This window comes from Xenopus laevis, chromosome 3L (genome assembly GCF_017654675.1).
Source record: "Xenopus laevis strain J_2021 chromosome 3L, Xenopus_laevis_v10.1, whole genome shotgun sequence".
NCBI classification, from domain to species: Eukaryota; Metazoa; Chordata; class Amphibia; order Anura; family Pipidae; genus Xenopus; species Xenopus laevis.
Window position 1 is genome coordinate 109,218,309 of NC_054375.1, and position 21,144 is coordinate 109,239,452.

Consider the following 21,144-nt stretch of genomic DNA (forward strand, 5'->3'; position numbering starts at 1 on the left):
AAGTACTGTTTCAGCTTAGTGCATACAGAGCCCCGCAACAAAACAGACAGAATATTTTTTAAATTCTGTGCAACCGGTCAGACTACAAATTTATTTGCTCTTATGGAATGGTGGACATAGCTTAATACATAAATACAGCACTGAAATACCTCCACAATGCAGACTGTTAAACTAGCTGTGGAAAAGTGACTATTAAAAACATAATGTCCATTCATTTAAACTGAATGACTGTAGATGTGGTGTTTAAAAAAACAAAACAAATGCAAGTTATACATAACTAAAACAGGTAACACCAAACTGTTAAAGTTTTAAGACTAAATACAACCTTTCCAGCTAATGAGAATTCATGGTTACTATTTTATTACCAAAAGTAAATAAATGTGGGAATGTTTCGGTGGGGAACAAAATTATGCGTTGCGGTCTAAACGGACATCGATCTCTCTGCCATTTATTTTCATGCCATTCATTAGTCTGCATGCCTTTTCTGCGGTTTCTGGACAGTCAAACCTTACTGTTCCACAGCCTTTGGACTTTCCGTTTTCCATTTTGATTTCAGCAAACATAACTCGACCTAAAGGTGGTTAATGGACAAAAAAGAAAAATTTAAAAAAAGCATAGCGCTAGTTACTAATCCACACCAAAGAATATAAACGGTGAATATGAAGTTCCTATGGAGCAGAAGACAGCAAGAAAACAAGAGTGCTACTATATAAAAACAAGCTACTGCATAGTCAGAGCCTGCCTGTCCTGTGTTTAATATAGTGGTTGGGCAAATAACTTTAAATACAGATTTAGAATTGTATCAGGTCACCCATGGCTTAGAAAAACTGCTGCTAGAACATTTTATCTACAGAAGCTAAAGAAAGCTACAAAAGAGAAAATATACAAGAAAAAAAAGTAAGTATTCTGTCCCTCTCATCAGAGCCACGTTGTGCAACAATAACCGCTTTATATATTGGGATTTCACTCAAATGGCAGACCGAGTAATGACATCCAGAGAGACTAGTTCCCTTGCCAACTCTACACTAAGAGCTTTCGTCATGTGGAGGTTGAAAATAGTCGTCCCGCACTGACCACTCCCAAACAGACCCAAAAAGGCACCTATATTTATAGACTTGCAGCAGTCCCACCCATCTCTGATCACACAAAGGGGGCAGGTGCCGAATAGAGGCTGCTGTGTCTGAAGCTGGGCAAAGTTCTCGGCTCTGAAGCAAGTGACCAGGCCGGACTGGCAATTGACAGAGGGGTTTCGATAAGGTCCCACAGAAAGTCAATATTTAGTGGGCTGATTGGGCCTCTGTGTACCTGAAATGCCAGGGCCTATTTTAATTCTCAGTCCGGACCTGCAAGTGACCATTAAATATGGGAGGTCTAATGTATTATCTCTAATGTGCTGTTCATACAAAGTGCTCAGAAACGCAGTGGGCATATGCACTTCTCCCAGCTTAATTTAAGTAACCATAAGTAGTAAACAAAAGTCGAGCTCTTCCAGCAAATTAAAACAAGTAATCTGCCAGTTTGGAAGTTGCTCTGTAGAAGTTAGTGCTTTAACCAACTACCAATTTTTTTTGTTTTTAACAGCGTCTCCTGTTAAGATATAAGATATTTGAACACACAAAGCAACTTTTCAAAATAAATTTCACATACACAAAAAAAAATAAAAAAAATCAAAAGCTACAGGTTTATAGTCCAAGGAACAAAGTAAAATAGCACAAAATTAAACTCTAAAGGTAAACGTTAGTTGTCCCCACTAATCTACCACCCAACATTCAATACTACCAGGGACAACATAATGCATTAAAGGACAAGGAAAGGCTTTTAATCATTTTGATCCAATGTAATAGAGGGTCCCTGCGTGTACATGATCGCTGAAATTTTTCAAAAAAAAAAATCCTGTCTCCAGTACCGACCTCCCGAAGTAAATGCTACTTCACATTTTTCCACGCCACCATGTTTTCTCCCATGACTTATCCAAGATGGCGCCAGCAAACAAAGCGTATGCGCCAAATTTATTTCTCCGCCTGGACTGAGTTGGTGCGCACATCAAGAAGGGACAGCTATAGCTGATCTGTGGGTGACTATTCCTTGGACTTCTATGGAAGCCCGCTCAAAAGCAGTTTTAAATGTGCATGCACTGCCTTCTGGTCCCAACAACTGCACAGACTCTGCAGTCTTGGTGCAGGAGCATGGAATTCTGGGAATTTCTCTTTGTGCAATTGATTTTCATTTTATATTATGTAGTTTCAGTTATTTAGCATTCGCCAGCTCTTAGTGTGCAATTTCAGCAACCTGGTTGCTAGAGTCTAAATTATCCTAGCAACCATGCATGGATTTGTATAAGACACTGGAGGAGAGGGCATGAATAGAAAGGAGTAATAAAGGAGCATTAGCAATAAACGTTCAGCCTTTCAAAGCATTTGTTTTTAGATAGGGTCATTGACCCCCGTTTAAAGAGGGAAAGAGTGAGAAGAATGCAAATAATGTAAAAACTAAAAAAAAAATGACAACCAATTGAAAAGTTGCTTAAAATTGGCCATTCTATGACATACTAAGTCAACCCTTGAATAGATCTAGGTTTGTGTTCAAGAAAAGTACAAAGTAATACTTACCACACTGATTAAATTTCTCTTTCAGTTTTTGCCAGGTTAAGTCAAAGGGCAGCTGAAAAATTAAAAATATTATTAATATTTTAAAATCAGATTATGTATAACAAAAAGAAAATAAATTATTTTCTGGAATAATATACCTACATTTCTTACAAATATTTGGCATCCTTTAGACATTCCTCTATCTCTGGAACCACCACCCAACTGAGCAGATCCATATCCTCCAAATCCTCGGTCCATATCCATAGTCCTGTCCAGACCACCCAGTCTATCAAAGCTACTGCTCATTCGGTCCATACCAAGTCCCATTGCCATTGAATTCACGGAGCTCATTCCACTGTCTACAAAATCAAGTGTATTGAAAAAAAAAAAAATTTACTTTTAAGCCTAATGAGCAGGTAAACACAAGAAAGTGCTTCATTCAAGTGCAGGTTTAAAACATCAGAAATAATTGTATTACAATAATGTAACCTACTCATTCCAGAGCCCAGAGGACCCATTGCAGAAGAACCCATTCCACCAAAGCCTCCAACCATGGCACCACCTAGAGAATGACCAATGAAATATGGTTTTACATTTTGCTTAGATCTTTATAATAATTTGTCAAATGGAGAAGTGTTGTGTGCCAGTTGGCACAATCAGTTTATTTTTCCATTTGATATTTTTTCTCATTCTTAAAATGAAGCCCATCGTTTGTTTACCAAGGATTTTGAGGTCAGTAAAGTTTATGTAGTATTACATGGCATGCATCTTTTGCATACACTAACAGCAACAATTTTTCTTTACATAGATAGCGGTTAACAGTGAGGGGAAAGGAAAAAGTCACTTTTACATGAACAAAATACAAATGTGGGTGTATACATGTATTTTATGGTAAAAGGCCAACAAATTAGCTGCTCCTGCAATTCTAACTAGTCAAATATGAGATTTTACCCAAGCTGTAACGAATAACGAAGAAATAACAGGCACTCCATGTTTGCAACTGTTTAGTTATTAATAGGACTGGGAGAGGGCTATTTCAGCTTAAATTCAGGTATAAACATAAAAGTATATCCGCTTACTCATTCCTCCGAAAGAATCTCCAAACCCACGATTTAAACCAATTTCACTGCGACCAAAGTCTCGATCGATGCCACTGCCCATTCCTCCCCGGAACATATCTTAAAAACAAAATATATACATCAAGACAAAAACTTCAAAGATCAGGGTAAAAAAAAAAATCTATTCAAGATGGATGTGTCAATGTGCTTACCTCCCATTCCGCTTGACATGCCACCCATGCCAGTTCCCATTCCACCCATGCTAGTTCCAATTCCACCCATGCTAGTTCCAATTCCACCCATGCTTCCACTTATGCCAGCACCCAAACTCCCTCTGAATTCATCCACGCCACCTAGTCCTATACAAAACAAAAAAAGGAAGAGTGAAAATAAATACTGAAATGGCAAGCCTTATAAAATCAGATCAAAGCTATCCTTTTATGAACATCACCAGGTCAATAAGTGCTAAGTGTTTAGTAGGATAGAATTAATTGCAGCTTACTGCTCAGTATTAATTGCAAACAAAGCATATCAAAAGCATGAGAACAAGGTTGTCATACACCACTATATAATAGGGAACCTGATCTATAAGAATCCAATGATATTAAAATTAGCTCACTACAAAGAAATAAAAAATAATTCTAGATTAGAAAGGATAATAACTGTAACTAGGATTTAATGGCAACTTAGAATACATGCTTTTTGTAACCCATCTATAATTTTATATAAACCCTTCGTACCTGTCATTCTGTTCATTCCACTAAATCCAGACATGCTATTAATGCTTTCCATGCTGGTGCCATATCCACTTCCTATTGTAAAAACAGAAATAATTTAACTTTGAGAAACAAGTCTATGTACATAACACAATGCAGTTCACACAAAGAATATTGCTCACCTCCCATTCTGTTCATTGATCCAAAACCAGGACCTTCCATACCCATACCTTTAAAATAGATAGCATATTTTGCAATATATAAATATACATAAACAGACCTAGATAACCATACACAAATATAAACACCTATACTCAATTAACTGTACTATAGTTTCGAATTTTAGGTTTGCTCAATAAGTCATCCAGGCTTCTCTCTGAAAGGCATTAACAGAGCACCTGCAAGACATTCCACATCATTGCCCTCGCCATGAAGAACCACCTGCTACTTTAAGTTAAAAATTATTTCATCAGTCTAAAGGGGTATGACTATAAAAACACATGTCTAAAGGGCAGTATATGTATGCAGGTTACAGAATGCAAAGGTAACTTCTAATGTACAATAAAAATAATCTGCTAGGCTGCTATATAAAGCAAGGGAAGAATTTGCAGCCCTATCGGCAAAATCCCTGCTTCCTGCAGTGAAATGTTTTGACTGAGGGAATATCTCCGAAATTAAAATATGAAAAGCATTAGGAAAGCTTTAATACAGACTTCATTCTAATGGGTGTCCAGCCTGAAGATATAGTGTGTATACATATACATATATATACAAACAAATATCACATCCACTCAACAGTACAAGCATTTTAAAATATATTCAGTCACGAGTACAAGAGAATCCAACATTTATACTTGCCTCCAGGACCCATATTTCCCATTCCACTTCCCATGCTCATTTGGTTAGCAGCAATTGGCTGTCCACCAGGTCCAAGCCCCATTCCAATGCCACCCAGCCCACCTGAAATAAGACATATTAATTAATAACTCTTAAAATGTCAGTGACATTTACAATATTTTGTTCAGATACGGTAACTGAAGTTCCCTAATGGAACAATTACATGTAATAGAGAAAATAAATAAAGAAAACCAGCACATGTCATTTAAAAAGGATACCCTCATTACAGATAATGTTATCTATGTAAAATATTTGATAACAGGTCATTCAAATACATAAAGGCACACTGTTTCATTCCCTGCTAAAGGGGTTGTTCACCTCTAAATTAACTTTTAAGTGATATTCTGAAACTAATTATATAATATATATTTTTTTATTATTGGGTTTTTCATTTTTTAGCTTTTTATACATTATCTATCTAGTTTGTAATTTCAGCAATGTGGTTGCTATGGTCCAAATTAGCTTAAAAACCATGCACTGGTTTGAATAAGAGACTGGAATATGAATAGGAGAGGGCCTGAATAGAAAGAGTCATACAAGTAGCAATAGCAAATCTGTAGCCTTACAGAGCATGTGTTTTTAGATGGGGTCAGTGACCCTCACTTAATCAGAATAAAAATGCAAAAACTTCTAATAAAAAAGACCAATTAAAAATTTGCTTAGAATTGGCCATTCTATACTACAACTTACAGATGAACCACCCCTTTAAACGAAAACTAAAGCCTAGCTAAAGAAGTAGCTAGAAATGTTGTACATTATTTTTTGGGCTTCTGTACCAGCCCAAGACAACCACAGCCCTTTGGCAGTAAAGATCTGTGTCTCCAAATATGTCCCAGTAGCTCCCCATCTTCTTTTCTGCTCATTCACTGCACATGCTCTGTGCTGCTGTCACTTACTGAGCTTAGGGACCCACTCACAATATACAGTACACATAAAATATAAATGTCACAATATAAGGCTAATTAGTAATTAATACAGATAATTACTACATGACAGCACAGAAACCAGTGCAGCTAGCATCAGAATTTAATAATCAGTCCTGTATCATCAGCTTATATTACAACTCATTTTCTGCTTGATAATTTGCAACGACCCCCTAAGCTCAGCTTCTCAACAGTTGCTCAGAGCCCTCTGAACATACGAGTGTCGCTATTGAGAAGCTGAAACTTTAGGCTGGTGCAATAAGTTCAGCATATAAAATGCAATTTTTTAGCTTTTAGTTCTCCTTTAAGACAAAGCTGCTTTTGTATGAAAGAAAAGTGAATACTTTATGAAACCAAGCACTCACTTTTCCTGATGGCCTCTTGCATTATTGTATTGAGACGCTTCGGTTAAAAGGGTTGTTCACCTTCCAAACACTTTTTCAGTTCAGTTTCCAGATTGTTCACCAGAAATAAAGACTTTTTTTTCTATTACTTTCCATTATTTATTTTTTGCTGCTTTTCCAAAATCTAAGTTTCAAGTCCCTGTCTCTGGCGTTTCAGTCTGGCAGCTCAGGGTTCAGGTGCAGGGTCTGAATTGTTACAATTTTGCAACATTGAGTTGATACATTTCTCAGCAGCATCTCTGGAATATTAGCAACTATTGTATCATTTCTAACAGCTGCCTTTAATAAAACTCAGGGATTCTGCTCAGCAAGGACAAAGCTAAGAAATGTAACAACTAAATGTATCAATTGAAAACAGTTTACAGGGTCGGCGACCCACCCTCCCAGAGCTGCTTTAGAAGGTGAAAAACGACACTTGGAAGTTGGAAAAAGTGGTTATTTCTGGTGAATTGTCTGAAAACAACTAGTTTGAAGGTGAGCCACCACTAACACATGTAATTTATAGGTTTACTTGTCTGTTTGCTATGTATATTTAAATGTCTGCATGGTTACTCTGATTTCCTCCCATATTTAAAAAAACCAAAAACATACAGGCAGGTTCCTGATAAAACAGACCACAATGTGCCTCAAGGCTCCATACTGCTCAGAAGGGATATTTTTTGTTTGTACAATACTATTTAAAATAAAGTATACAAAAATTGTTTTGTGTTAACTTAGAATGTAATCTGTGTACATAATGGTGGCTTGCCCAAGACACAAACACGCATACAACATTTCTAATAACTATTGCATAGAACTACTGCCCATTGCACATCAGACTAAATTCAACACTTTGAGATTAGCAAAAAATTAGTAAAACTAAACATTACGAATAGGCACTTTTAAAATTTAAATATGGGTGCAAAAGCTCCTGTAAAGCCAGATAAGTAAAACACTCAAAGAAGCAGAGAGGGCTTCCAAAGAATTAATCTATAGTTACAACAATCTATCATTAATAGACAAGTTCAGCGAAGCATCAGTAATGTCCAATTATGCCCCTGGTAGAAGCCTTATATAAATATTTTTCATTATCTTTAAAACCTGTTCCAACAAATTAGACCAATGTGTAAAGAAACACCATGATTAGATTACATTGTAGGGGAGGGCAAAGGCATACCTTTGCAATTTACTTACGTGGCAACTGAGGTGTTTTGTCTATAAAATCATCATGCGGGAGTGATTTGTCATCCTAGGCGAGAAACAAGACATGTGAACAGCCAGTCATTAAATGGCCTATAAGTATAGTATAATTAAAAGAAAATGTATTCTGTGCCAGTGATTTGCACTAGATCTATATAAGGAGCAATAATTATGTCCCAGGATTACTATGGTTTTTAAAATTTACTGGGGTAAGGGATAAGGAAAAAGTCCAATATTGCAAAAATGGTGAGTAGTAAGGTACAATTACCAATACAAACAGGGGGTCCAGGTGCTCAAGCCCTAGACCTTCAGCTTGCGGAGTTAGTATCAGACATGTAGAAGTCAGTGGTAAGCTGGCACAGAAAATGGACACCCTCAGATGTTCCTTTTTGCGTAATAAAACATTTTATTTGCATCTATTTTGGAGTGAAGTCCACTTTCTGTGCCAGCTTACCGCTGAATTCTACATTACTATGATTTTTGTCTTATATTGAAGTATACACCAAAACACCTTTTTTAAAAAATACCAAAATTGGTCCTTTGTTAAAAATTGTATTATGCCTATTTAAAATGTTGTTGGGTTTTGTAAAATGTTTTTGTAAATGCTTAATGGGGTGGAACTCCTTCCACCCGTATAAATGGGTAATTTGGGCAAAGGGAGATAGATATAGATATATATATAGATATATAGATATATATTTTTATATAGATAGATAGATATAGATATAGATAGATATAGATAGATAGATAGAGATAGATAGATAGAGATAGATAGATAGATAGAGATAGATAGATAGAGATAGATAGATAGAGATAGATAGATAGAGATAGATAGATAGAGATAGATAGATAGAGATAGATAGATAGAGATAGATAGATAGAGATAGATAGATAGAGATAGATAGATAGAGATAGATAGATAGAGATATATAGATAGAGATATATAGATAGAGATATATAGATAGAGATATAGATAGAGATAGAGATAGAGATAGAGATAGAGATAGAGATAGAGATAGAGATAGAGATAGAGATAGAGATAGAGATAGAGATAGAGATAGAGATAGAGATAGAGATATAGAGATATAGAGATATAGAGATATAGATATATATATATATATATATATATATATATATATATATATATATATATATATATATATATATATATATATATATATATATATATATATATATATATATATATATATATATATATATATATAACTGAACAAACCCCCTAAAATGCAGGTTTTTAAATAAGTCATCGTTTTACTCCTTATCTGTGGACTAGCAATTTCTTCTTTGGTGCAAGAAATAAACAGTGTGACAGTGTGCTAAAACCCCCTGTCTGTGTAGCCAATAAGAGTACAGAACAAAGGTTTAATAAGCCTAATATGGGTTGTTTGAAAGGAAAGGGGTCATGCTTGCCTCATAACCAAGTGGCAGATGTACTACACACAGCTCCCTGTGTGTTCAGGTGTTTTTCAGTGGAATAAATAATTAACAAAATGTTCTGATCCGGTCTCTGTATAATAAAACCCAATTGCCTACTATTTTAAAGACAAAACAAATATTCCTCATTTGAAAGAATTTTTTTCCCCCACTTACCATTTTTACATGCATAGGCCTGTCAAACAAAAACTGCCCATTGAACATAGCTGGAATAAAAATTGTAAAGGAAGACTGCTCAAAATGGTTAACATGGCTAAATAAATCTAGAATTTTTGGACATTTGATGCCCTGATCTACTGGGAAAGTAGAAATATATGCAAATAATTCTTATTTCTAAACATAAAAAATACACAATATATATAAAATGGGAGAGCTGGAGGGAAAACATGTGATTGGTGTGGCCGAAACATGGCTGAATGAGTCACATGACTGGGCAGTTAATATCAGTGGCTATACTTTTTTCGGAGGGACAGAGGCAATAGAAAAGGAGGAGGGGTAGGTCTGTTTGTTAGGCAGAATTTAAAAGCTTATATAAAGGAGGCGGTTATGTTAGAAAATGAGGGGGCAGAAGTCGTATGGTGGAGTTCTTCACCAATTGTAAAGAGTCCAGCAAATTAATTTTAGGCGTATGCTAACCCCCTAATGTAAGTGAGGAGGAGGCTAAGCTCCTGATGCAAATAGAAAAGGCTGCCGTTTGGGTAAAGTAATGATAATGGGGGATTTTAATTACCCAGATATTGACTGGAGCAACAGTACTGCTAGATCAGTTAATGGGAACAAGTTTATAAACTTTTTGCATGACAATTTTATGGCACATAAAAAATGCTGTTCTGGAGCTAGTGATCTCAAATGACCCAGAACTTATAGCAAATGTGCAAGTCAATGAACCCCTGGGTAATAGTGACCATAATGTGATATCATTTAATGGCTGGTGCAAAAAACAAATATGTACTGGTGCAACAAAAACCATGAATTTTGGAAAAGCTAATGTTAGTGCCTTGAGGGCCCTACAGAGCATTGATTGGGGCATTATGTTTTCAGCTAAAAACACAGAAAAGAAATGGTTGTCATTTAAAATGATATTAAATCATTACTGTTCTCAATTTATCCCCTTAAGGAGTAAATGTAGAAGCTCTAAGAATCATCCTATGTGGCTTAATACACAAGTAAAGAAGTTAGTAGGGAAGAAGAGAAAGGCATTTAAAAACTACAAATCTGTTGGGACAGAAGCTGCATTTAATGGATATAAACACTAATAAATGTTGTAAATCAGCAATCCGGAAGGCTAAGAAAAGAAATGAAGAGTTAATTGGGGTGGAGGTGGAAACTAACCCTAAAAAGTTTTTTAAATATATAATAGTAAAAAGATGCAGGTTGAGAGTGTTGCTCCATTAAATAATGGTACCAGTATGGTTGTAACAGATACAGAAAAGGCAAGCGTGCTAAATCAGTTCTTTTCTTCAATGTATACAATAGAGAAGTTCCCAGGCTCACTTTATAGCTGCACTAATGGCTCAGCTCAATCTTGTCAGTGGCTGACTCAGGATATGATTCAAAAAGCTTTAATAAAAATGAATGTAAACAAGGCTCCAGGGCCTGATGGCATACACCCCTGGGTTCTAAGAGAGCTTAGTTCAGTTTTAGACCAGCCCCTATTTCTGATTTTCTCAGATTCACTTTCATCTGGTATGGTACCTATGGATTGGAGAAAAGCTGATTTTATTCCAATATTTAAAAAGGGATCACAATCTCAGCCTGGCAATTATAGGCCAGTAAGTTTGACATCTGTGGTGGGCAAATTATTTGAAGGCTTGTGAAAGGATCACATTCAAAATTTTATCCTAGTCAATGGCATTATGAGCAGCAATCAGCATGGCTTTATGAAGGATAGGCCATGTCAGACAAATTTGATTTGCTTAAAGGGGAAGGAAACCTAGTTGGTGCAAACCCCCCACCCCCCCTCCCTTTTGTTGCCCACCCTCCCTCCTCCCCCCTGGCCTACCCGTCCCGCTGGGCAAATGCCCCTAACTTGTTACTTACCTTTCTGCGCAGGTCCAGTCCAGGGAGTTCACAGATGACATCTTCTTCCACGCGATCTTATTCCTGCTGTGAACGGCGCATGCGCAGTAGGATCATTTAGCCGGAACGATCTACTGCGCATGCGCGTGACTTTTGGTGCATGCGCAGTAGATCCGTACCGGCGAAATGATCCTACTGCGCATGCGCCAAAACGCCGTTCACAGCAGGAAGATGATCGCGTTGAAGATGATGTCGTCTGTGAACTCCCTGGACTGGACCTGCGCAGAAGGGTTAGTAACAAGTTTGGGGCATTTGCCCAGCGGGACTGGTAGGCCAGGGGGGAGGAGGGAGGGTAACAAACGGGAGCGGGGGGTTTGCGCCGACTAGGTTTCCTTCCCCTTTAATGAAGTCGTTTGCACATGGATAGGAAACTGGCTACAGGATTTGGTACAGAGGGTGGTTGTTAATGGTACATTCTCTACTTGGAGTAAGGTTCTTAGTGGGGTCCCTCAGGGCACGGTATTGGGACCACTTTTATTTAACTTGTTCATTAATGACTATGGGGAGGGTATTGTAAGTAATGTATCAGTGTTTGCAGATGACACAAAACGATCTAGCCCAATTAATTCCATGATAACTATGTATAAATATATAAGGGGATCGTATAATAATCTCTCTAATGCTTTATTTACCAGAAGGTCTTTCCAGCTGACAGGAGGTCACCCATTCTGATTAGAAGAAAAGAGGTTCCACCTAAATATTCGGAAGGGGTTTTTTACAGTGAGAACTATGAAGATGTGGAATTCTCTCCCTGAATCAGTTGTACAGGCTGATACATTAGATAGCTTTAAGAAGGGGTTGGATGGCTTTTCAGCAAGTGAGGGAATATATGGTTATGGGAGATAGCTCATAGTACAAGTTGATCCAGGGACTAGTCCAATTGCCATTTTTCAGGAAGGAATTTTTTCCCCCTCTGAGGCAAATTGGAGAGGCTTCAGATGGGTTTTTTTGCCTTCCTCTGGATCAACTAGCAGGCAGATTAAAAAAAAAAAACCTAAAAGGTTGAACTTGATGACATGTGTCTTTTTTCAACCTTACTCACTATGTTACTATGTTAAGGATACAAATAGCTTGCACAGCTTCAATTGGTTGTTCAAAGGTGACTGTTCCCATTCCACGGCTCTTTCCATCTTTATCTTCCTTTATGTCTGCTCGCTTTACAGTTCCTGAGATGCAGAAAACCTCCTTCAGTTTCTTCCAACCGACTTTGAAATCAAGCTTAAGGGGGGGGGGAAAAAAAAAAAAATTATTATGAATTTATAAGTGACTGCAGAAACAGCTAATGGTTGTATACAGACTCATCTTAGTCATGTTTTACCATAAAATAGAAAAAATATATATAGATATATAGATAGAGATAGAGATAGATAGAGATAGATAGAGATAGATAGAGATAGATAGAGATAGATAGAGATAGATAGAGATAGATAGAGATAGAGATAGAGATAGAGATAGATAGAGATAGAGAGAGATAGAGATAGAGAGAGATAGAGAGAGATAGAGAGAGATAGATAGAGATAGATAGAGATAGATAGAGATAGATAGAGATAGATAGATAGAGATAGAGATATAGATAGATAGAGATAGAGATAGAGATATAGATAGATAGATAGATAGAGATAGAGATATAGATAGATAGATATAGATAGATATAGATAGATATAGATAGAGATATAGATATATAGAGAGAGAGAGAGAGAGAGAGAGAGAGAGAGAGAGAGAGAGAGAGAGAGAGATAGATAGATATATAAAAAATAAGATTTGGCAGTGTATGGTCACTGATGGGAAATCTATTTTGCATGTCAAAACAAGATTACTGCAATTTCTTGAGCATCTTCTATCCTTGCAAAAAAAAAAAAAAAAATATATATATAAGCCAGTAGGACGGTGTACTGTATTGCGGAAGTACAAAGTCTTACCAGTTTCTATAAAACTAGTTCCTCCTTGTACGCAGAGAATTTTTTTTCTATTTAAAACCCAGGCCCCTCCCTTTTTTCTGCCCCATTTTTTTTTCAATGCGGAAAACACTGCATTTTAATTTTTCAGCAAAAATTGCCTATTTTAAGTGTGGGCTTGTAGTATGAGTAACTGATTGCTCACTCATTAAATAAAAAAAAGTAAACTAACTATACTTTAAAACTATAATGGTTCCTTAATGTCAATACGGCAGTTGCCCTTCATAAAAGCAAGACAAAGTAGTGGGTCTTCATAAATAGTGCTTTAGATCTTGAACTTCTTAAAAGAACAGTAGCACCAAATAAATGAGTGTTGTAAAGTAATACAAATATAATGCAGTGTTGCCATACACTCTTAAAACTGCTGTGTTTGTTTTAGAAAAGCTACTTTTACTTCTATAAATAAGCTGCTGTGTAGCAATGGGGGCAGTCATTCAAAGGAGAAACGGCTCAGGTTACACATCAGATAAGCTCTGTAGAACATAATGGTGTTATCTGTTATCCAATATTTAACCTGAGTTAAAATAACAGGATTTTTTGATACTCACCGTTAAATCCTTTTCTCTGTAGTCGATAGGGGGACACAGGGACTCTTGGGGTTTAAGCTCCACCCTCCAGGAGGCAGGACACTATTAATAAAATTAAAATTAAGGGGGCGTGCCCATATAGTGGCTTAACCCCACATGCTGTAGCATTCCTTCAGTTGGTACCAAAGAGACTGCTGAAAGACAAACCGTATTAACACTCAACTTGCAAAACCGTAAATCAGGAAAACTTTTCCTTAAGACCAAGTGGTCAACATTTCGCTCAGGGTCGGGAAGCCCTGTGTCCCCCTATCGACTACAGAGAAAAGGATTTAATGGTGAGTATCAAAAAATCCTGTTTTCTCTGTCGTCTAAAGGGGGACACAGGGACTCTTGGGGACTTAACAAAGCAGCCCCAGACAGCAGGGTGGGAGCGAATCAAAAAAGGTAGAGACACGTTACCGTACCACAGAGTGTAGTACTTTGCGGCCGAAAACGGCGTCCGCTGATGAGAACGTGTCAAGGCTGTAGAATTTAGTGAATGTATGAACCGAAGACCAGGTGGCTGCTCTGCAGATCTGGTCCAAGGAGGCCAAGTTGCGCCAAGCCCAGGAAGCTCCCAAGGATCGTGTGGAGTGAGCGCGAACATTGTTAGGAGGAGTTCTGCCCTTAGCTAGATAGGCTTGCCTGATGGTTTCTCTGATCCAACGTGCGATAGTGGTCTTGGAGGCTGACAGCCCCTGCCGAGGGCCGGACGGAATGACAAAAAGTGCTTGAGAGCGGCGATAGGACTTAGAACGGTCAAGGTACCAGCGAAGTGCCCTGACCACATCCAGACTGTGAAATCTCCGTTCCTTGTCATTCTTGGGTTCCGGACAGAGAGAGGGAACCACAATCTCCTGGTTCACGTGAAACGATGACACGACCTTAGGCAGGAAGGAAGGCACAGTCCTGAGGACTGCCTTGTCCCGATGGAAAACCAGCAGAGACGGATCACAAGATAAGGCACCTATTTCCGATACCCTGCGAGCGGATGAAATGGCAACGAGGAAGGCCATTTTCCATGTAAGCCACTGTTCCGAGACGACTCCCAGAGGTTCGAAGGGGGGGTCAAGGAGAGCCTCCAAAACGAGGTTAAGATCCCATCCGGGGACTGGCGATCGGTAAGGAGGAACGATATGTTGTACTCCCTGCAGAAAGGTGCGGACCGAATCGTCTAGGGCGAGACGAGACTGGAAAAGGACAGAGAGAGCAGATACTTGAACCTTCAAGGAACTGAGCTTCAGACCGAGTTGAAATCCTCGCTGTAGGAAGGATAAGATCCTGGGAACATCGCATTCATGGAAGGAAAACCCGGATGCCTCGCACCAGGTCCAGTAGCTGCGCCAAACCCTATGGTAAGCTTTAGAAGAGGTAGTTTTGCGTGACTTCAGCATAGTGGCAAGTACATCGTCCGCTATACCCTTCCGTCTCCAGATGGCCGCCTCAACAGCCATCCCGTCAAAGCGAACAGTCCCGGATTGTGGTGTAGTATGGGACCCTGCAGGAGAAGATCGTTCCTGGGAGGGAAACGAACTGGTTGAGCTATGGACATGTCCTGAAGATCCGTGAACCACGTTCTCCAGGGCCAATACGGAGCTATCACTATGACCGTCGTGCAGGATTGCTTGATTTTCTTCAGAACCCGAGGGAGCATTGGAAACGGAGGGAAGACGTAAGCTAGGTGGAAATCCCAGACTTGTGTCATGGCGTCCACTCCCATCGCCGTCGGATCCCGAAAACGGGCGTAAAAGGCTGGAACTTTGCGGTTGGCTCTGGAGGCCATGAGGTCGACTTGAGGACGTCCCCACCGTTTCACTAGGTCTGTGAACACTGCGGGATGAAGTTCCCATTCTCCCGGATCCAGCTGGTTCCGACTGAGGAAGTCCGCTTGGGTGTTGTCTACTCCAGGAATGTGGATGGCAGATAGTCTGACTGAGCTGAGTTCCGCCCAGGCTAGGATTTGTACTACCTCCGCTAGGGATGCTTTGCTGCGGGTACCTCCTTGCCGGTTTATGTACGCGACGGTGGTGGAGTTGTCGCTTTGTACTCGGATCGACTTGTCTTGGAGTAGGGGAGACCAATGTCTGAGGGCAAGCCTGACTGCCCGAAGTTCCAGGACGTTGATGTGTAGTCTCTTTTCTGCTGGCGACCAACGGCCTTGTACCGACGAGGTGTTCCACGTGGCGCCCCATCCGAGGAGACTTGCGTCTGTTGTGATCACGGTCCAGGCCGGAGTCGCCCAAGACTGGCCCGTCGACAGATTGTGGTGATTCAGCCACCAGAGGAGTGACTCCCGGGTTGTTTGCTGCAGAACAATCCGTTGGGACAAAAGGCCCCCTTTCCATCCCGATAGAACGTTGGCTTGTAGAGGTCTCAAGTGTATCTGAGCGAAGAGAACTGCTTCGATGGACGAGACCATCAAGCCGAGGACCTTCATTGCGAGGTGGACTGTGGGGCGCCGGCCGTGAAGAAGGAGATTGACTTGCGCTCTGATCTTCCTCTGTTTGTCCATGGGCAGGGAAACACGTTGGGTCAGGGTATCGAAGTGGAGACCCAGGAATAGCATCTGGTGACTGGGCGTCATGCTGGATTTGGTCCAGTTGATGGTCCACCCGAAACTCTGAAGTAGTGCAATCGCTTGTTGCATGTCCCTTCTGCTCTTCTCTAGCGTGGAAGCCTTCAGGAGAAGGTCGTCCAGGTAAGGAGTGATCGAGATGCCTTGGAGCCGTAGCGTTGCTGCCGTCACCGCCATGAGCTTGGTGAACACTCTGGGGGCAGAGGAGAGACCGAACGGGAGTGCCACAAATTGGTAATGGCGATTCCGGGATGCGAACCGGAGAAATCGATGGCGAGGAGGCCAGATCGGAACGTGAAGATACACATCCTTGATGTCGAGGGACATCAGCAGTTGACCTGGTTCCATGCCCCGTATGACAGACCGGAGAGTCTCCATTTTGAACCGGACCGATTGTATGTGTTTGTTGAGGAACTTCAGGTCCAATACTGGTCGGAAGGACCTGTCTTTCTTTGGAACCAGGAACAGATTGGAGTAAAACCCGCAAAATGTTTCTGACGGGGGAACCGGAATGATCACTCCAGTCTGTTCCATGTTGGCAATGCAATCCAAAAAGGCTCGGCCCTTGGCTGGGTTTGAAGGGACTCTGGACATGAGAAATTTTCCGGGAGGAAGGGAGGCGAAATCCAGGTGGTAGCCCTCGGAAATGATTTCGGTTACCCAAGCGTCTGACGAGTATCGTGTCCACACCTCCCGGAATCTCAGCAATCGTCCCCCTAGTGGTTGCCGTGACCCCGGAGGGGGTGACCCGTCATCCTGAAGTGGCCTTGTCGGCCGTGGACTTGTTGTGGAATTTGTTGGTCGTCCCTTGTCGTTCGGTTTAGAGCGAAACTGAGAACGTTGGGGAGGACTGTGCCGTCTGGAGAAACGTCCGGTGTTGCCACGAAAGGACCGACCACGTCTGGGGGAGGTCATGGGCCTTGACTTCTGTTGGGGAAGAAAGGTACTCTTCCCTCCCGTGGCCTGTGAGATTATCTTTTCGAGTTCCTCACCAAAAAGTCGTTGTCCCTTAAAGGGTAGTGAGGTAAGGGACTTCTTGGAACTGACATCCGCAGACCAGTTCTTCAGCCAGAGTGTTCTGCGTGCTGCGACGGAGAGCGCTGACGTGCGGGCAGTAATCTGTGCTGTATCGAGAGAAGCGTCGCACAAGTAAGCCGCCGCCTCCGTGATGGATTGTGCGGAGGACAGGATGTCTGTTCTGGGGATGCCATTTTGAATGTCTGTCACGAGGGAGTCTGCCCATGCCTGAATGGCTCTCGCCACCCAGGCCGAGGCAAGAGCTGGACGAAGTGTGGAGCCAGCGGATGAGTAGACTGCTCTGAGGAAACCTTCTAGACGTCTGTCTGAGGGATCCTTGAAGGCTGCAGCGTCCGTGACTGGTAATGCTGTGGATTTGGATAATCTCGAAACTGGTGCGTCCACAGTTGGAGGCAGTGACCATTTTTCTACTAGGTCTTTGGGAAAGGGATACGATTTCGAAAATTTCCGGGTAGCTTGGAATTTTCGCTCCGGAGAATTCCATTCTTCTTGTATTATGTTAAGGAGTTGGTCATGTGAAGGAAAACATGTAGCAGATTTGTGTTTTCTTTTAAACAGGTTGGAAGATGAAGCCTGTTGGTCAGGTGTTTGTGTGATTTTTAGCACGTTCAGCACGCCCTTAATAATACCCTCAACGTCGTGAGGGAGTTCCTTGCTTCTGGAATCCTCCGCATTATCCTCCTCAACTTCTGAGGAAGCATCCGAAGGCGGGAGTTCCCCCTCTGAATGAGAAAAATCTTCCCCAGCTGACGAGACGTCAGAGGGGGAATGGGTGTCTGTGTCACCCTTGGAGCTGGGAAGCCGTTTCCGCTTTCCACTGGAGTGATGACCTAGTTTGGCTAGGGCTTTTCCCAAATTGGTGGCAATGGAAGGGAGGCCCTGCAGGGATGCCAGGGATTGGGAAAGTTGAATTGCCCATAGGGGTGCAGGGGGTTCTGAGGAAGTGCCCGCTACCCCATCCCCTGCAGCAAAATCCTGTGCGGGTTCCCCAGATTCAGGGACCGTTGGGATGGGCCCCTGGGTGGGCGCTGGTCCCTGCCCCTTTGAGCAAGATCTGCAGAGTGGGTCAGCCTGGCCCCCAGGGATTTTTAGTTGGCAGTTTTTGCAGGTAAAATAGGTCACCTGTGCTGCTGGTGCTCTCCCCCCAGCCCTGGGGAAAAGTCCCCCTGACTTACCTTCTGCCATACGAACAGTGGCTGAGGTACCTGCTGAGGAATGTCAGTCAGAAGATATGCTTTGTAAGAGTGCTTTTAGGCAATCCAAGACTGCTGCCTGAAGGTAGAGCCTAATCCCCAAAAAACAAGAGAGGCTCCCGTGTCTCCTGAGGTGCTGCTGGCAGAATGAGGAAGCGTCAGCTTAATGTGGCTGTGTAGAGTGGCGGGAAGAAGTTCGGCGCCTTCTAAGCCACTTGTACGCTTCGCGCCGAAAAAACAAAATGGCGCCTGGAACGCATCAGCGTGATGCGTTCCACTGCGTGCAGGAGAAGGGCGCGCACTCGGTAACCATCCCGTCTGTGTGGAAGAGCGTCGGAGAGAGCAGTTAATGCCACCTCGAATGCAGCTAGGTCTGGGCTGATTAAGGGGGGGGTCCCTACCGGGGGGGGGGGAAGAGCAGGCCAGGACACGAGTAGAACAACTCATACTCACTGCTGGCGTCTCAACCGGTCAGAACATCTGCTGGCCCCAGCGGGTTGCAGGAATTTTTTCTGTGCAGGTCGGTTATAGCCTAGAGGGCTAGAATATGACCCCGGTGAGAGATCCCTCGAGGGGGGGGTACACACAAAGGAACAGGCAGTCCTGCCCTGGTGACACCCCATAGCATGCTTCTGTGTTGAAGCTGGTATCCATCCTCCTTGAAGCAGGACACTTAAAAACTGAAGGAATGCTACAGAATGTGGGGTTAAGCCACTATATGGGCACGCCCCCTTAATTTTAATTTTATTAATAGTGTCCTGCCTCCTGGAGGGTGGAGCTTAAACCCCAAGAGTCCCTGTGTCCCCCTTTAGACGACAGAGAAAAGTAATTTTTCAATTTCTGCCATTGCTACACAGCAACTTGTTTATATGAACTATAGTAGTGGTTTTTGAAGCAAACAGATCAGTCTTACCAGTGCAGGGCAACTTTTTCATTACCTAAAAGCTTAATTTTTCAGTGCTACTGTTCTTTTAAGGGATCTATTGTACTAAATGCAAATCACCACTTTATTTGGGAGCTCAGCATTAATGAAACCCTAAGTCCCATCCTACAAATCAATTTAAAATAAAAAGGTACTGAAATATTTCAATAACTTCTAATGACTTTGGTGGAAACATTTTCAAGTATTTAAAAATAAAGGAGGATCCTAATGTATATTTAATAGCAACTACTAGTAAAATTCATCTTCATATTAAAGTAGCTTACATTTGCTACAAATATTGTTGTTCCCAGTCGCCCAGCTCTTAGAGCGCCGATTATCTCTGGTGGTATGTTGGGATTATTCATAATTGAGGGTGGGATATTCATCATTCCTGGACCCATGTCTGAACCATGACCCCCTGGGAATGGTCCTCCTCCACTACCACCACGCTGCAGAGCTCTTCTAGCATGCTCTCCATCAGGATCCTACAAATAAACCAGAAAAGTGTCAAAATATTTCTTATGTCCACAGGAAAGATAACTAAATGTCCAACAGAGTTATACAGAACAAGATTTACACTTAGTCGGTGGACCTGCAAAATCTGACCGTAGTAACTCTGCAGTTTGTCATCTCACACCCAACCAGTCCTCAATGTTTTTTATCCACAATCAACCAGACTCCCTCTGGTGTTAGAAATTGGCAGGGCTGGAGTTGTAACAACACCTGGGGAAAGGGGGTTGGCAAAGATGTGACACCAATCAAGAGGATTTAACTTTGGCTCAGAATCTAAGTTACTTTTTTGAAGTAACTGCAGATTGTGCAGAGACACGCTAGACATGAACAGGTCATTTTTTTCTCCCACCAATGACCGCTGGATACGATCCATGCCATTCTTTTCAACTGCATCTGCAAGTCACACTGCATTTTTGAGCTGCAACAGACCCGGTGTATTGAGACATGTAAATGCAAATATAGTAAAACAGAAACCCTAATTCCCAAACTATTTCAGGCACAAGTCCAGCCCCAAATCTCCATACTTTTCACTAATTGAGCCTGAAGAAAATCTTCTCTATAAAAGCCCCTATATTGGTTCCACTGATATCATCATACATCCATATAAAATCATGCATATTTTGGAAGTCCTGGTAAGAAGCGTTTGCAATATTCTTGCCAAAGGTTTTCCTTGTCCGTTAAAGGTTTCACCCTGTATCCCCCACCCCACGTAGACCCCCCTCCTTCCAGGCTAACTGCCCCCCTGGGGAAATGCCCCATTCTTTATACTTACCCCTCGTCGCAGCTTCTGACAGCAGACTTCACAGCATCCATCTTCCAGGTCCTCGGTAAGCTGACTGGGAGATCGGTATGCCGGCGCATGCACAGTTGGAGCAATTTGCCGGTCTTTGACAACTGTGCATGCACCGAAATTGACGGAGATTGGCGATCTCCCAGTCATCTTACCGAAGACCCGGAAGATGGATGCGGTGAAGTCCGCTGCCAGAATCTGTGACAAGGGGTAAATATAAAGTATGGGGCGTTTCCCGGGGGGGGGGGGTTTATATACAGGGTTTCCTTTTAAGAAAACTAAAAGGAGGAAAA

At 41.5% G+C, this 21,144-nt stretch overlaps 1 protein-coding gene across 5 annotated transcripts in view; it reads right to left on the reverse strand.

Moving 5' to 3' along the window:
• Positions 1-54: 54 nt before the first annotated feature.
• myef2.L (myelin expression factor 2 L homeolog) overlaps positions 55-21,144 on the reverse strand; it is a 37,704-nt gene continuing 16,614 nt past the window's right edge. For 2 of the 5 annotated variants that reach the window (XM_018251283.2, XM_041585281.1), the window contains 13 exons: positions 19,833-20,033; positions 12,364-12,517; positions 9,377-9,426; positions 7,760-7,814; positions 5,221-5,322; positions 4,545-4,592; positions 4,387-4,458; positions 3,859-4,005; positions 3,668-3,766; positions 3,082-3,150; positions 2,751-2,947; positions 2,610-2,661; positions 64-571 (listed from right to left, as the gene is read on the reverse strand). In XM_018251283.2, the coding sequence (XP_018106772.1) occupies positions 408-571; positions 2,610-2,661; positions 2,751-2,947; positions 3,082-3,150; positions 3,668-3,766; positions 3,859-4,005; positions 4,387-4,458; positions 4,545-4,592; positions 5,221-5,322; positions 7,760-7,814; positions 9,377-9,426; positions 12,364-12,517; positions 19,833-20,033 (1,410 nt within the window). In that variant the 3' untranslated portion in view covers positions 64-407. 5 annotated transcript variants of the gene reach the window in all.